Source organism: Thamnophis sirtalis, unplaced genomic scaffold (assembly GCF_051295495.1).
Source record: "Thamnophis sirtalis isolate CommonGarterSnake01/CBP01778 unplaced genomic scaffold, rThaSir2_p1.2 scaffold_9, whole genome shotgun sequence".
NCBI lineage: Eukaryota > Metazoa > Chordata > Lepidosauria > Squamata > Natricidae > Thamnophis > Thamnophis sirtalis.
This window is the reverse complement of record NW_028261389.1, coordinates 46,607,761-46,622,736: the sequence shown is the minus strand read 5'-3', so window position 1 is coordinate 46,622,736 and position 14,976 is coordinate 46,607,761. Positions and strand designations below refer to the sequence as shown.

General features: G+C 39.1%; 1 protein-coding gene across 2 annotated transcripts in view; it reads right to left on the bottom strand.

Moving 5' to 3' along the window:
* Nucleotides 1-599: 599 nt before the first annotated feature.
* Nucleotides 600-14,976, bottom strand: part of CPM (carboxypeptidase M) — a 23,788-nt gene continuing 9,411 nt past the window's right edge. For both annotated transcript variants that reach the window (XM_014052450.2, XM_014052451.2), the window contains 6 exons: nucleotides 10,672-10,844; nucleotides 9,610-9,794; nucleotides 7,022-7,192; nucleotides 5,782-5,934; nucleotides 1,168-1,316; nucleotides 600-918 (listed from right to left, as the gene is read on the bottom strand). In XM_014052450.2, coding sequence (XP_013907925.2) covers nucleotides 703-918; nucleotides 1,168-1,316; nucleotides 5,782-5,934; nucleotides 7,022-7,192; nucleotides 9,610-9,794; nucleotides 10,672-10,844 — 1,047 coding nt within the window. In that variant the 3' untranslated portion in view covers nucleotides 600-702. The remainder of the gene's footprint in view (nucleotides 919-1,167; nucleotides 1,317-5,781; nucleotides 5,935-7,021; nucleotides 7,193-9,609; nucleotides 9,795-10,671; nucleotides 10,845-14,976) is intronic.

Here is a 14,976-nt window from a genome sequence, read left to right as displayed (position 1 = left end):
ACATTGTATTTCTTGGTGTGTGTTTGTGTGTGTGTGTACTTCCCCATTTGTATTAATTCTGGGGCAAAACTCTGTATCAGTACTGTTATTTTGTTTCTACCTGAAATGCAAAAATAGTTTGTCATTGAAATTTTTCCCTAATTTAGTTCTCTTGACTTCAGTATTCTAAAATGTGATTCCAAAGAGACGAGGAAAGGTAGAAGCAACAGATCATGCTTTTTTATACAGTACCATATCCAAGAGCATTTGTTATAGATGCTTAATAGGTACTAATAAAATAATCTCATTGGCTTAGGTTGGCTCAGAGTAGGTTCCATGTGTGTACAGATGCCCTACACAGTGGGAAAAAAGAATTTATTCAAGCAAATTTTTGCATTCATTTGTCCATTAAAGAGAAAAGACCAATCATGTAAAATTAAAACATCATGTTGGTCTCTTCTGACCTATCATTTTTATCCTTAAGATCCAGTTATGTTAGTATAGTAATTCTATTTTAAGTGAAAGGCAAAGGTGATGTTTCATTAAATTAATCATAAATTAATAATTATATCACTGTGACCCGAGTGCACATTTTCCTATTCTCAAAGGCTGAAACAGAATGCAGTTGTTAATTCAAAGACTTTATTATCCAGAATAACTCAATAAAAATTAAAATCTTCTATAGTCAAGAAATGTTAAAAAGCAAATCTAAAAATACAAATGTTATATGCCTATATATACAAAAATTAGAAAGTTAAACACTGTAACAGTAACCGTACTAACACTGTTTGAATAAAGTGGTTTCAATGGACATGGAACAGGCTTTTTTGAGGTAGATCCCAGGGAGAAAATAAAGTCATATTCATAGGCACTGAATTTTTCTGCACCATTTGGTAAAACTACTTCCTGTTGTAATGACATAAATCCAGGGAGGGTTGCCTGAAAAACAAAATTTAGTCTTGTCAGTATGCTTTACTATGTTTACTATTCTAATTTTCAGAGTAACTTGGAAGTTCCATTATCAATGTAAATGTTTGCTCCATGTGCAGAATGCTCATTTCGTATCCTAAAGCTTGAAACACAAGTTATTTCAAATCCCTTAGATTAATAGATTTTAAGGGCCTGGGACAGATTAAACAAAATACAAAAGAATTTTGGATAAGAGCTGGATAAGAGTATTGTACTTACATTGAGCGTGTAGACTCCAGGCAGGAGGAGAAGGTAATATTCACCATTTTTATTGGTTACGTAAGGACATATATGCCTCCTTCCCTGAACTTCCACGATCACATTTGCAATGGGTTTGTTCTTTTGATTCAGAACACGACCTTTTACACCTATAAGGAGGAAAAAAGAGAGGATGGCGTTTTTATTTTTTTCAGGCTATAATTGAGAATTTTCTTTGCTACAGATAATCACAATTCAGTGATGACTCTTTGCAGGCACAATTGTGACTGAAGGGCAAGTTGGAATTTCTTGGCTGTGGCTGCACAATAGGACAAGCCTAAATCATAGCAATAGCAATAGCAGTTAGACTTATATACTGCTTCATAGGGCTTTCAGCCCTCTCTAAGCAGTTTACAGGGTCAGCATATTGCCCCCACAGTCTGGGCCCTCATTTCACCCACCTCGGAAGGATGGAAGGCAGAGGCAACCTTGTGCCGGTGAGATTTGAACCGCCGAACTGCAGATAGCAGTCAGCTGAAGTGGCCTGCAGTACTGCACTCTAACCACTGCGCCACCTCGGCATCAATACGTAACACACACATAAATGCTCCAAAGTACCTCAAACAAAGTTAATGTGGATATTACTTCTCTGTGGTAGTGCTAATGTTATTGAGCTCCATGTCTCTGAAATCTGAACAGCTCCTTGTTAGGCTTTAGGAAAATTATTACAAACAGGATTGTTTCAAAGGGCCTTTGATTAATACACTAGATATTTCAATTTATACTGTTTGCTCTTATGTAAGTCATTTTATGATTTAATACATGGTTTTATTATAGGGAATTACATGTTTTATTGTTAGGTGATTTGAAATTGTACTATACGTGTTTTCATTATGATAATTGTAACCTACTAAGAGTCTCTGGGAAAAACATGAATAAATAAATAAATAATCTTTTCCTCAAAAGGACTACACAAGGTGATCGGAGTGATGCTATCTATGCTCTCTCATGATGCCTGGAGGCTGCAGAGATTTGGATGGGGGGCAACAGATTTCGACTTAATCTTGACAAGATCAAGTGGCTTTGGGTACATCAAGCCTCAAGACTTAGTGTTTGTCAACCTTAGTTCTGGATGTGGTTGCACATCCCTGATTAGATCCAGTTTGCAATCAATAGATTCTGCTTGATTCATGTGCCTAGAGCAATGTTGGAGGGCTAGCAACTCCGAATCCGACCGAACACTACTAAGAGCCTTTACTAGGACTTATTTAGTGGCGATACGGGCGGCAAAATGTGCGCATTTTTCCGCTCTTATTGCGTCCGCAGAATCTCGCCCAGCCGCCCTGTTTAGGATAACCCATTCCCTCCTGAAAGGGGGGGAAATGGGGGATGCCTTACAGGGACGAGCTGAGGAGTTTGCTCAGTTTCTGTCAGACAAAATCGTTCAGATTTGGACAGACCTGGAGTCCATTTGGACAGAACCAGCGGAGATGCCGAGGGAGGGTCTTGTTCAGACTTTCTGGAATGAGTTCCAGCTTGTCACTCCTGATGAAGTGGATAAGGCCATGGGAGCGATGAGTGCCTCCACCTGTTTACTGGATCTGTGCCCCTCCTGGCTTGTTTCGACCAGCAGGGAGGTAACACGAGGCTGGCTCCAGAGAATTACAAACGCCTCCTTGCGGGAGGGATCTTTTCCACAACCTCTGAAGGAGGCGGTGGTGAGACCCTCCTCAAGAAGCCTTCTCTGGACCCAGCTATTTTTAAAAACTATCGTCCAGTCTCCAACCTCCCTTTTTTAAGGAAGGTTGTTGAGAAGGTGGTGGCCCTCCAACTCCGACGGACCTTGGATGAAGCAGATTATCTAGACCCTTTTCAGTCTGGTTTCAGGCCTGGTTACTGCACCGAAACCGCTTTGGTCGCACTGACTGATGATCTCTGGCGGGCCAGGGATAGAGGGCATTCCTCTATCCTTGTGCTCCTTGACCTCTCAGCAGCCTTTGATACCATCGACCATGGTATCCTTCTGCGACGGCTGGAAGAGGTGGGAGTGGGAGGCACCGTTCTACGGTGGTTCTCTTACCTCTCCGACAGGTCGCAGTTGGTGTTGGTTGGAGGACAGAGGTTGACTCCTAGGCCCCTCAATTATGGGGTGCTGCAGGTGTCGGTCTTGTCCCCCCCTCCTATTTAATATCTACATGAAGCCACTGGGTGAGATCATTCGCCGGCACGAGATTAAATACCATCAGTACGCGGATGACACACAGTTGTATCTGTCCGCCCCGTGCCAACTCAGAGTAGCGGTGGAAGTGATGTGCCACTGCCTGGAAGCTGTTAGGGTCTGGATGGGAGTGAACAAACTCGCACTCAATCCTGACAAGACCGAATGGCTGTGGATGTTGCCCCCTAAGGACAGCCCAGCTAGTCCGTCCTTAAGCCTGGGAGGAGAAAATTTGCTCCCCTCAGAGAGGGTCTGCAACTTGGGGGTCCTCCTGGATCCGCAGCTGACTTTGGAACATCACCTGTCGGCTGTGACCAGGGGGGCCTTTGCCCAGGTTCGCCTGGTGCACCAGTTGCGGCTCTATTTGGACCGGAAGGCACTTCAAACAGTCACTCACGCCCTCATCACCTCAAGACTGGATTACTGTAATGCGCTCTACTTGGGGCTGCCCCTGAAAAGTGTTCGGAGACTACAATTAGTCCAGAATGCAGCCGCACGAGCAATACTGGGTGTACCAAGGTGCACCCACACTACACCTATCCTCCGCGAGCTGCACTGGCTTCCCATTGGTCTCCGAGCACGATTCAAGGTGCTGGTTATCACCTTTAAAGCCCTGCATGGCCTAGGACCCAGATATCTACAAGACCGTCTTCTGCCGCATACCTCCCTAAGACCGATAAGATCGCACAGGATGGGCCTTCTCCGGATGCCATCAGCTGGACAGTGCCGGCTGGCGACGCCTCAGAGTAGGGCCTTCTCTGTTGCCGCTCCGGGCCTATGAAATGAGCTACCCCCAGAGATCTGGACCCTACCCACTCTCATGGCCTTCTGTAAAGCTATCAAAACCTGGCTTTTCCGGAGGCCTGGGGCTGTTGACCTCTTGATTGAGGTCCAGCCCCGCTTAGACTGGGTGCATGTTGTGTTTCTTTTAATTTGTTGTGTCTTACTGTTTTAATCCTTTCTTAATATTTCTTATTTCTGTAAGCCGCCCGGAGTCCTCTGGGATTGGGCGGCCTATAAATTCAATAAATGGAAATGGAAATGCTTTCTGCTCAAAGAGAAGCTGGTAAGCATGAATAGGAGAGCTTTTGCGTAGTTCCGTTTGTACACCAGTTGTGACCTTTCCTAGATTACGATTCCCTGTGCTCATCTGGACTAGTACAATGCATTCTACATGGGGCTACTCCATTTGGAAGCTTCAACTGGTGCAAAGTGCAGTAGTGATAACAGTCTTTAGAGTCCCTATGACGGCCCATATTTCATCTCTGTTCCACTTCACTGGAACCGGTCTGCTTCCAAGTACCATAAAACGGGATGTATTGATGTATTCTCATTGTGCTCTTTTTCATTGTTTATTTTATTGCTCTGTTATCTTGTTCTGTTTACCTTCTTTTCATTTCTCCCTTTTTATTGTTGCAAGCTCCACAGCAAGAAAGGCAGCAAATGAATTAAACAAACAATAATAATGAGAATATTTATCAGTGGTGGGATACAAATAATTTAATAACCAGTTCTCTGCCCTAATGACCAGCTGGGTAGGCGTGGTTCAGTGGTCATGTGACTGGGTGGATGTGGCCAACTCAATGTTACTCACGTCAATGGGCGCCTTAGCTGTTATAATGTAATAAGGGTTAACTAGAGAGGCAGTTTTTTTAAGCAGGGCAATAAAGATTAAGCTAGAAACAACACCAGAATGTTTCCCTTCCTACCTTCCTTACAGGATTAGCTCTGTAAAGTGGGGAAAAAAACAAAATGAGATTTCTTCCATCAACCCGTTCTCCCAACTGCTTAGAAAGTTAACAGCCAGTTCTCCTGAATAGGTATGGACTGGCTGAATCCCACCACTGATATTTATCATATATACATTAAAATGAATTGAGCATGTAGAATGATAACAGGGAGTAGACAATGTACTTTTTGGGGAAAAACATACTGCATGTTCACATATGAATTATAATTTGTAATTGTAAATGTATATTTATTATTCAGTCATTCAGCCACTTCTCATTCTATATGATTAGATGGACATTATTTTTCCAGGATGGTTTGTTAGTACTGGTGGTCATCAACGTACAAATGTTCACTTAATAATGGTTCCAAATTATGACAGCTTCAGAGAAAGTGATTTTCATCTGCCCCCGAAGTTACGATGCTCCCACAACCCCAGTAGTTACATGATCACAATTCAGGAGTTTGGCAACTGGTTCCCGTTTTACAACTAGTTGCAACCTTCCCAACCAGTTTCTAACAAGCAATGTTACCGTAATTAGGGAAGCTGGATTTGCTTAACAATATTATTATCAGTGACAATTCTTGTACAAACAACCCAACAAATATAAATTGTCCTTTTAGTAATTTATTCCATAAGATTTAAGTATATCAGATTCCAATAACCAAAAACAGTAGAACTGACTTACCTAGATGAATTTGTTTAATATATTCAATCAGAGCAATTTTATTGTCATCCCAGAAATCTTGAATCTTATCTTCTGAGGGATAGTGACAACATGATAACTCCAATGTAATTTCAAAGCATTGTCCCCAAACATAATTATAATCCTGCATACTACCTAAAATAAAATGTTCAAGTACATCACTGAAAAGTCAGTCCAAAAATAAACAAGCATATTATTCTCCTGATCACTTCCATATTACTTCTCATCCATCAAAATGTGCTCTTGATCTGAAAGCAAGCACTTCTGCATCATGAATGAGTCTGGACAACACCAATACTGAACTTCTCTGCAGATGTCACCATCAGGTTTTGCAACTCCAAATAATTAATTATAATAATGCTAATTATGAATTTTATCACTGCTATTGTCTACTGCTACTGCTTCCACATAAGGATCCCCTGAGGAGATGAAAGCACAAATAACTGCCATGTACTGCTACTGTTAGGTGGAGCAAACTATTCATTCTTTATAATTTGTGTCTCCTCCCTATTACACGATAGACAATGGGAACAGTGCGCTACTGTTCCTTTAGCCTTTTCATAACTCTTTTTGTTGGTGTAACATTACATAAGATCAGGCATACAAAATAACCTCAATGCCAAATATAATGCAAATAATGCAAATGCAAATAATGTTGAATACAATTTAGACGTTAATCTGAATAGGTGTTTTAGCCTGTGTATTTATTCAAACAAATGTACATTGAAACAAATCCAAAGAATTTAAGATGCATGAAACATCTTAACAATTCCCCACTCTTCCTTATTTCCATCTTTGGCCCCAAAAGTATCTAAATCCTGTCGCTATGTTTTCAGCATAAGATTGATCCATATTGGATTCCATATTAATCTCAACATTCAATAGCAATAGCAGTAGACTTATATACCGCTTCATAGGCCTATCAGGCCTCTCTAAGCGGTTTTACAGAGAGTCAGCATATTGCCCCCAACAATCTGGGTCCTCATTTTACCCACCTCGGAAGGATGGAAGGCTGAGTCAACCCTGAGCCGGTGAGATTTGAACCGCTGACCTGCTGATCTAGCAGTAGCCTGCAGTGCTGCATTTAACCACTGCGCCACCTTGGCTCTTTCACTACTGTGAGTTCTTCAAACTCTTTATGAATGACAAAGATCTTAAAATATATACAGTTTATACTACCAAAGAAACAGAAGAGGCACAAGGAAAGAATGGGAAATTGTACCTTTCACTATATACCAGTGATATCCATTCGTAATGCCATCTTTAAAGTAATTCGTATCATCACACACAATGTCTTTATGCATCATGCGATGGTTGTTAGAATATGTGCTTGCAAGATGAACAAAAACATCATCATCCACTGTTTTGCTAACACCATTTGCATCAATTGTAACTGTAGAAAGAAGGTGGTTGCAGTGAAATTCATATTAATGTTTAGTCAATTTAATGAATAAATATACAAATACAGGTAATATAAATCCTTTCCCAGGTCTTCCACAGACAATAGAATTTTCAGTTTTCTTCTACAAGGGCAGAAAAATGATTGTACTTAGGGACAGTGTCTTGAAAACAGCTGATGCCTCTTCAAATTTGAAATTTTTACAACAGTCGTAAATAAAAATGTTTGGAGGTATGAAATATGACATGATGCTATGGATCCTTGGATTTCAAAGTCCATTCCATTTCACACCCCAAGAATAGAACCACAAATATTTTGTGTCAACCATGAAGTTCAATTTTCAATAATCTGTTCGCCTTGTACAATTTGCCTTTGAGTGCTCTCATTTCTTCTTTTAGTTAAACTATCATATTCAGCATATTTATGCTGATAACATCCAGATGTCATTTTCTATTCAGGCATGATCATCCTTTTTCTGTTGCCTTCCTAGTTGGATTTGCAGTTGAGTCTGTTTCTCACAACCTTAAACTAGATATGAAGACCAAACTTGTCTTTTATCTTGATCATTCTTCTCCCATTTCTTTTGCTTTTCAGGACTGTCAGCTGTAGTGTTACCAATGGTGCAAGATTTGGGCATTCTTATGAAGGAGAAATTTTATGTGAAACTTTGATTGATAAAGCCACAAGAACCTGCAATCTTTATCTCCTGAATGCCCAGAGAATTTATCCATTTCTTACTGTTGAAAAGGTCATACAGTTCATGCCTTTGTAGTGTCTCATTTGAACTACTGTAATGGTTTGTTGGAGTGCTTTCCTAACTTTGCTCTCCATTCTTTATCTGAATCTAGAACAATACAATCCATTATCCTGGGATGTTTTCTGATCTTCCTTACTTTTTTCCATCGATCTCTCCACTGACTGGATCTTTAGGCGTTTTACTAGTTAAAACTTCTCTTCTTGCGTTTTGGGGCCATGATATAGGAAACTTCCATTATTTGACTCAAGTCCATATTCCTGTGCATCCAACTTAACTATGCAGTTCCGGGTTACTTACTTTTTCCATATATAAGATTGTTACAATTTTAAGCAGCATCAACAGGACAGCTTTTCAGTGATGAGAAATTTTTAAAAACTGTACTTTTCAACAATACTACCTTAAGTATTGTTTCTAGTTCTGGGCACCACATTTTTTAAAAAAATCAGAGAAATTGAAACAGATATTTCCCCCCAAAACACAATAACAAAACAGGGATGCTCCATGCTCCAGGAACTGGAAACAAAGTCGTATGTGGAGAGTTTTAGGGGACTGGATATATCTGACTGTGAAAAAAGGAAAATAATTAAGTCATGCAGATAATGTCAAGATATATTTTTCTAATTCCAAAGTGCAAGCCATGAATTAACGTTCATAAGTTACAAGAAAGAAAATTGCAGCTGAATTTTCTTAGTTTTCCTAACTTTCTTTCAGAAAAATGTACTCGTGGTAAGACTAGTTCAATCGGGGAGGCAATTACTGAGGGAAATGATGATCTGTTTTTCATCATGCATGTTCAGATGGTAGCTAACAACAATCTGTTAGGGAAGCTTTAATTTGGATAACTATTGTAAAGGAAGTTCTGTAGATTTATATGCTGCTCTTTTGCCTTCCTGGTGATGGTGGGAAGAGTTTTCCACAATGAGGATGCCACAGCATATCCTGCCTCTTTCTGCTAGCATTGTTCTTATAGTCGCTTCTTGCACAATTCACATTTTTACATTTATAATGCTGGCTCCTGCAGTAAATTTTCCCTTTATCAGTTCAGAATGAAGAAAAAACTCTCCTGTATTTTAGTGGAAATTTATCTTGGTTTGTTACCTATAGGATAGCTGGCTATTATTATAAGATGGATTTCATATGACAAATCTCATTAAATGTTACATTTTAAAAAAACTTTAACGTTCACATTTTTCTGATAATTTAAATGCAAATGAGTATGTACATGCAGATAAAATGTTAGTTTTCTAATTGTTTACTGCCTTGGAATTGATTTGGATTAGATAAACCATGCACTGGATTAACAGAGTCTAAATTAGTTTGTTAGACTGAATGACTGTTTACGCCTTTTAGTGGTTTTTTGTTTGTTTTTTGGCATATCACCTTGAGTCTCTGGAAGTGGGTGATCTATAAAAACATGCATAAGTTAACAAATAAATGTGCTGGTCAGTTGCATTGTTAGATAAATTAAAGTACTGTGTGTGCGTGCGTGCATGTGTGTGTGTGTAAAATCCAAAGCTAATTTATTTTGATTTATTATAATACTTGCTATTAATAAATTCATTAATTTATTTTGAGATGAGTATCATGTAACATTAATTAAAAATTGAGAAATGTTTATTGTAGTATCCTTATGGTCATCCAAGTATTAGCTTACCGTGATTGCCATTATCAAAGGGGTAACTTGCAACCAGTGCTCCACCATGCAGATTAGCAGAAAGAACAAACATTCCAGAATTTATCCAGTTCATAACTGCTTTAGTCTCTGGCTGGATAATTTGATTATTGGTGGTAAAATGATCAGGAAAATTCCTGTTCAGATCTTTTTTATTAGCATTGTACCTTGAAGAGATAACATTATAATTATATAACTTTTAATATACTTTTTGAGTACGGTATATGAGCTCAGCCATAAGAATTGAATCAGAGGCTAGGCTAATGCTAACAGAATTGTAGGAAATAGTAACAAGCAACAGTACCTGCACTGGCTTTGATGATTAGTCAGGATGGTCTGTTATCAAGTAGATTAGGAAAGAACAATTCCAAGGAAACAGAGCAAAGATGAGTAGATAATAAAATAAGTAAATCTAAGAGCAAAGAGATGACCTGTAAGGAGAGCAAACAAGGCATAAGCCTGTAGGAAGAGTAATAGAAACCTTCATCTCAGAGGAACCCAGGGAAATGTGTGTGTGTGTGTGTGTGTGTGTGTTAATCAAAGGAAAGTTAAAGACCAGCAGAGAAATTTACACTAATCTGGAATGAAAGATGGACATGATTATGGCAGGTATTGATAAAGGATGATATGAGACTGGTTAATTCAGAAAGGCACATACATTTTGAAGAAGTATCTAAAGATGACACAAACATTAGAAGAGGATTGATGAATATTCATTCTTGTGGACCAAGGGCAAGATTACATGAAATTCTAAAACCTCTTTGCAAAAACTCACAAACTATTTATTCCCTTGCCCCCAGCCTGCTTTTGAGTTAATAAAATCTTCCTTGTTACATGTAAAGGTAAGTGGGAAAGACCAGGCTAAATAAAATTTCCTACTCCTGTTCAAGAAACTATAACTTGATTTAATGATATGATAGTTAAGAACAGAGCCTACAAAATTGTTCTGCTATACGTATTGTGTAGCAATACATAATAGCATGTAGCATGTTGAAAACATACCCAAGACATTCCTCACTGTATCCTAGGTTGCTTTTTTCTTACCTGCCAATTGTGGCTGCACACTGAAGCATTGTTGATGCTTCAAAACCATCAGGGTTCATTGAAGGCATGATGTGTATCCGAGTGTGGTTAATGAGTTTTGTGATGACTGGATCATGTTGATCATTGTCCACCAAATATTTAATCAAATGGAGGAGGAGTTCCCGCCCAAGAGCCTATGCAGGGAAGCAGAGGAATAAGTACTCAAATTAAATTGGCAATAAGAGGCAACAAACCAATATTAGTTGGGCAAAAATCACATGATACAGAAGTAAGACAAAACAAACAAATGCAATGGGTAATGTTTTCAACTTACAAATAATCTCCCTGAAAACTGAAATCAGAAAAAAAAACATGTGCTATCTTATTTACATGAAACGGTTCCTAATATCACATAGCTGTAGCATTTACACTTATATACCGCTTCATAGTGCTTTACAGCCCTCTCTAAGCGGTTTACAGAGTCAGCCTATTACCCCCAACAATCTGGGTCCTCATTTTACCCACCTCTGAAGGCTGGAAGGCTGAGTCAACCTTGAGCCTGCTGAGATATGAACTGTTGAACTGCAGCTAGCAGAGTTGAAGTAGCCTGCAGTACTGCACACTGTGCCACCATGTAGAGAAATAGCACAATGCATGTACCTAATTAATGGATACATATGTATGGACATATGTACAGCATGCATGTATACAAAACAGAATTTATAAAAAATATCAACAATTTATGGCCAAACTAATTAATTAAAGGGTATTCTTCATATAATCATACAAATACATCTTAGATTCATGGATTGTGATAAAGTTTCATTTAACCATGATCAGCCAAAATCAATTGTTAGCCATATACTAAACTACACAAGTAATCCTCGACTTATGAGTACAATTGAGCACAAAATTTCTGTTGCTAAGAGAGACAGTTGTTAAGTGAATTTTGCCTCATTTTATGGCCTTTCTTGCCATAATTGATAAGTCAATCACTGCAGTGGTTAGTAATATGGTTATTAAATGAATCTGGCTTCCCCATTGACTTTGCTTGTTGAAGGCTGCAAAAAGGGATCACATGACCTGGGACACGGCAACCATAACAAATAAGAAACCAGTTGCCAAGCATCCGAATTTTAATCATGTGACCAGGGGGTTGTTTCAATGATCATAACTGTGAAAAACACTCAGAACTTTTTCCAGTGCCATTATAACTTTGAATAGTCACTAAAGAACTGTTGTAAGTCGAGAACTACCTGTAATTATGGATTACAAACCACAATAGCTGGAATCACAGCGCTTGCCAAACCAAAAACAAACCATGCAATGATTTAGCAACATGTATGATTTCAGCTATTGAAAGAAACAGATTTCATAACAGAAGCCAGCCTGTTTTCCTTAACATCAGCTGTCAATGGGATTCCATGCTTGAAAATGTAACTATGTGCATATTTTACGTTATATTTTTGGTAAAAATAAAGACTATTATTGACATTTAACTACCCATGTTTCTCTGAAAATAATTTTCTTTTGGGCCCCGTCAGGCCTGGGGCTAAGACTGTAACCCGCCCGAATGGTATGAATGTTGTGTTTTTTTTAATTATGTATTGTCTTATATGTTAAAAGTTTGTCTCCCCCCTCCCCTTTTGGTTGTGAGCCGCCCTGAGTCCCCTCAGGGAAAAGGGCCGCATACAAATAAACTTCAAATGAAAAATGAAATGAAAATGAAATAAGCACTAGGACTTATTTTGGGGGGGGTTGTCTTATTCCCCTCCCCCCGAATGGGAGACCCACTTCTGCTTGCTTGCGGCAAGGCAGCAGGCTGCGTGGTATACAAGTGCTGCCACCATGAGGCAGGGAAGGGTGGAGCTGCCCCATGGACCCCGTACCAGCTTACTTAAGGACCCTTGCAGCCAGGCCACCCATGCCCCAACATCTGCCTTGCCTCACGGCAGCAGCTCTAACAACCACGTCCAGCAGGACCCCACATAGCCCCTGGCCCATTTCTTCTGCTTGCTTGCAGCCACAACAAAGCAGGAGGCTGAGCGACACAACAGTGCCACATCCGCAAGGTGAGATAGGGAGTGGACCTGCCCCACCTGCCCCTCACCGGCTTACCTCAGGGCCCCCAAATCCAGGCCATCGATGGCCCAACAGCTGCCTTGCCTCAGCCCCACACACCACTCAGCCTTCTGCTCCATAGCAGCCATGAGCAAGCAGAAGTGGGCTGGTGGCCACATGAGCTCCTGCTGCACATGGCTGTTGATGCTGCCACCACAGGGCAGATGTTGAGGCATGGGTGGCCTGGCTGCAGAGACCCTGAGGTAAGTCAGTGCAGGATTTATATGGCAGTTCCACCATCACCCCACTTTGTGGCCGAGGCACCGCAAGCAACCAGGCAAAATGGGCTGCTGGCCAGCTGTTCAGGCTCTTAAGTAGGTCTTATTTGATGGTGGGGGGTTGGGGCTTATATTAGACACATACATAAAAACACGTTGGGCCTTATTTTTGGGATGTCTTATTTTGGGGGCAACAGGGTAGTCATTAAAAGAAATGAGAATATTTTTATTTTCTTCATAGTAATAATTGATAACTTTAAATTTAGTTATCCTGTAATATCAACCCTCAAACTTGCAAATAGTGAAATCAAGATAGGAGATTATTGTCCAGTGTCCATTTATAAAAGTATTCTAGACCTCTTTATGTGAATAAAATATACAGGTCCTTGCAAGTAGGGCTCAGAATCATTAACTGCCCCACAAGAGACTACAAAATTAAAGAAAAACCTATATTATTTCTTCTGGACCATATTGGGAAAACCAAAACTGCCAGATTCATTGTATCCCAGAATTTATTTATTTTTTCATTAGAATGTTTAAAATCTTGTAAGAGTTTGGATCATGTGTGATTTTGACCATTTTAAGTACTTCTGATAATGATAATCATTTAAATTACTAGGAAGAAAATAATAATAATAAAAGAACATAAGAAAAAATATAGCCTAAGAAGACAAATAAATATCATGAATTACGATATTATTATTAAAGGCAAGTTCCTATCCACTTAATGCAGTAAAACAAATACAAATTCAATTAAGAAAATCAACAATTTAATCAGGCCAAAATGCATAAATGTATTTATTTATTTATAAAATTTATCGGCCGTCCATTTAAGATAACTACTTAAAATAATACCAAAATGCCTGAATAAATACAAAAGGATAAGTTTCTAGATGAAGCAATTTAGGATTAAAAATTTATTACGGTAAATTTATTTGCATTGTATGGATAGAGAGACCAAGAAAGATAATAAAAAGGCAGAAAAAAATCCAATATATTGTAGTAGTTGAAGATAAGAAAAAAGAATTAAATCGCTAGTAATTTAAAAAGCAACAGGAAATTATTTCGGATCCATATTGAATAGATTGTGGCTTAGATATGGAACACTATTCTGACCAAAAGGACCTTGCTTGAGGGATCTGCACAATTGCTCTGTCTGGTCTAGAAGCCAGATACTCACTTTACTTATTGTCTCCAACCCCTTATCAGTCTACAGCATTGTAACTGTATTTCTCCAGCAATTCTTGAGCCCATTTTGGGTGCAGAGAAACAATGTGGGCTACAAAAGTAGGGCAGAATTGGTAAGAATAGTAATAAAAAAGATTAGAAACCCACCACTGATCTTTGGCCACTGCTGATGTACCAACTACAAGCATCTCTCTGCAAATCCTGAATGTCATGTTATCATTTCCTTGGCTGAACTTCAACCTCCATGTTCTGTCACAGCAACTACCAGTATAGTCCCAAAACATGCAGGCAGGTACACGCTTGACCTAGTCTTTGTTTCAGAGCAGATGAGATATGATCTGAGAATGGAGGAAATTACATGTACCCTTTACCATAATTACATCAGTACTTCAATAAACTGGACATCATGACGACATGGACCTCTGTATCGCATTGGGCCCATTTGAATAGTCCGCCTATCAACTCAAGTGGATTGATAGGAATTTCATTCTTTGGATATGACTTCTTGAGGTGTACATATGTTTTGATGTAAGTTGTCTGGATTGCCTTCTGTTGATTCCACTTTAGTTCGTTTCTTTATCATTTTAGAGTTCGGTGGCATCAAAATAGAAACATACAAACAAATAAATAAGTGAATACTTCCCTTTCATCTTGTATTCTGTGATTAATATATTCTTATGTTTTGGGCCTGAATGACTGACTGTGGATATTCATTCTGATCAGTTATTTTCTGAGTTGATGTTTTGTACTCTGTCCAGAGCCTCACAATATAGGAGTAATGCTACAGCAAGAAAAAGGA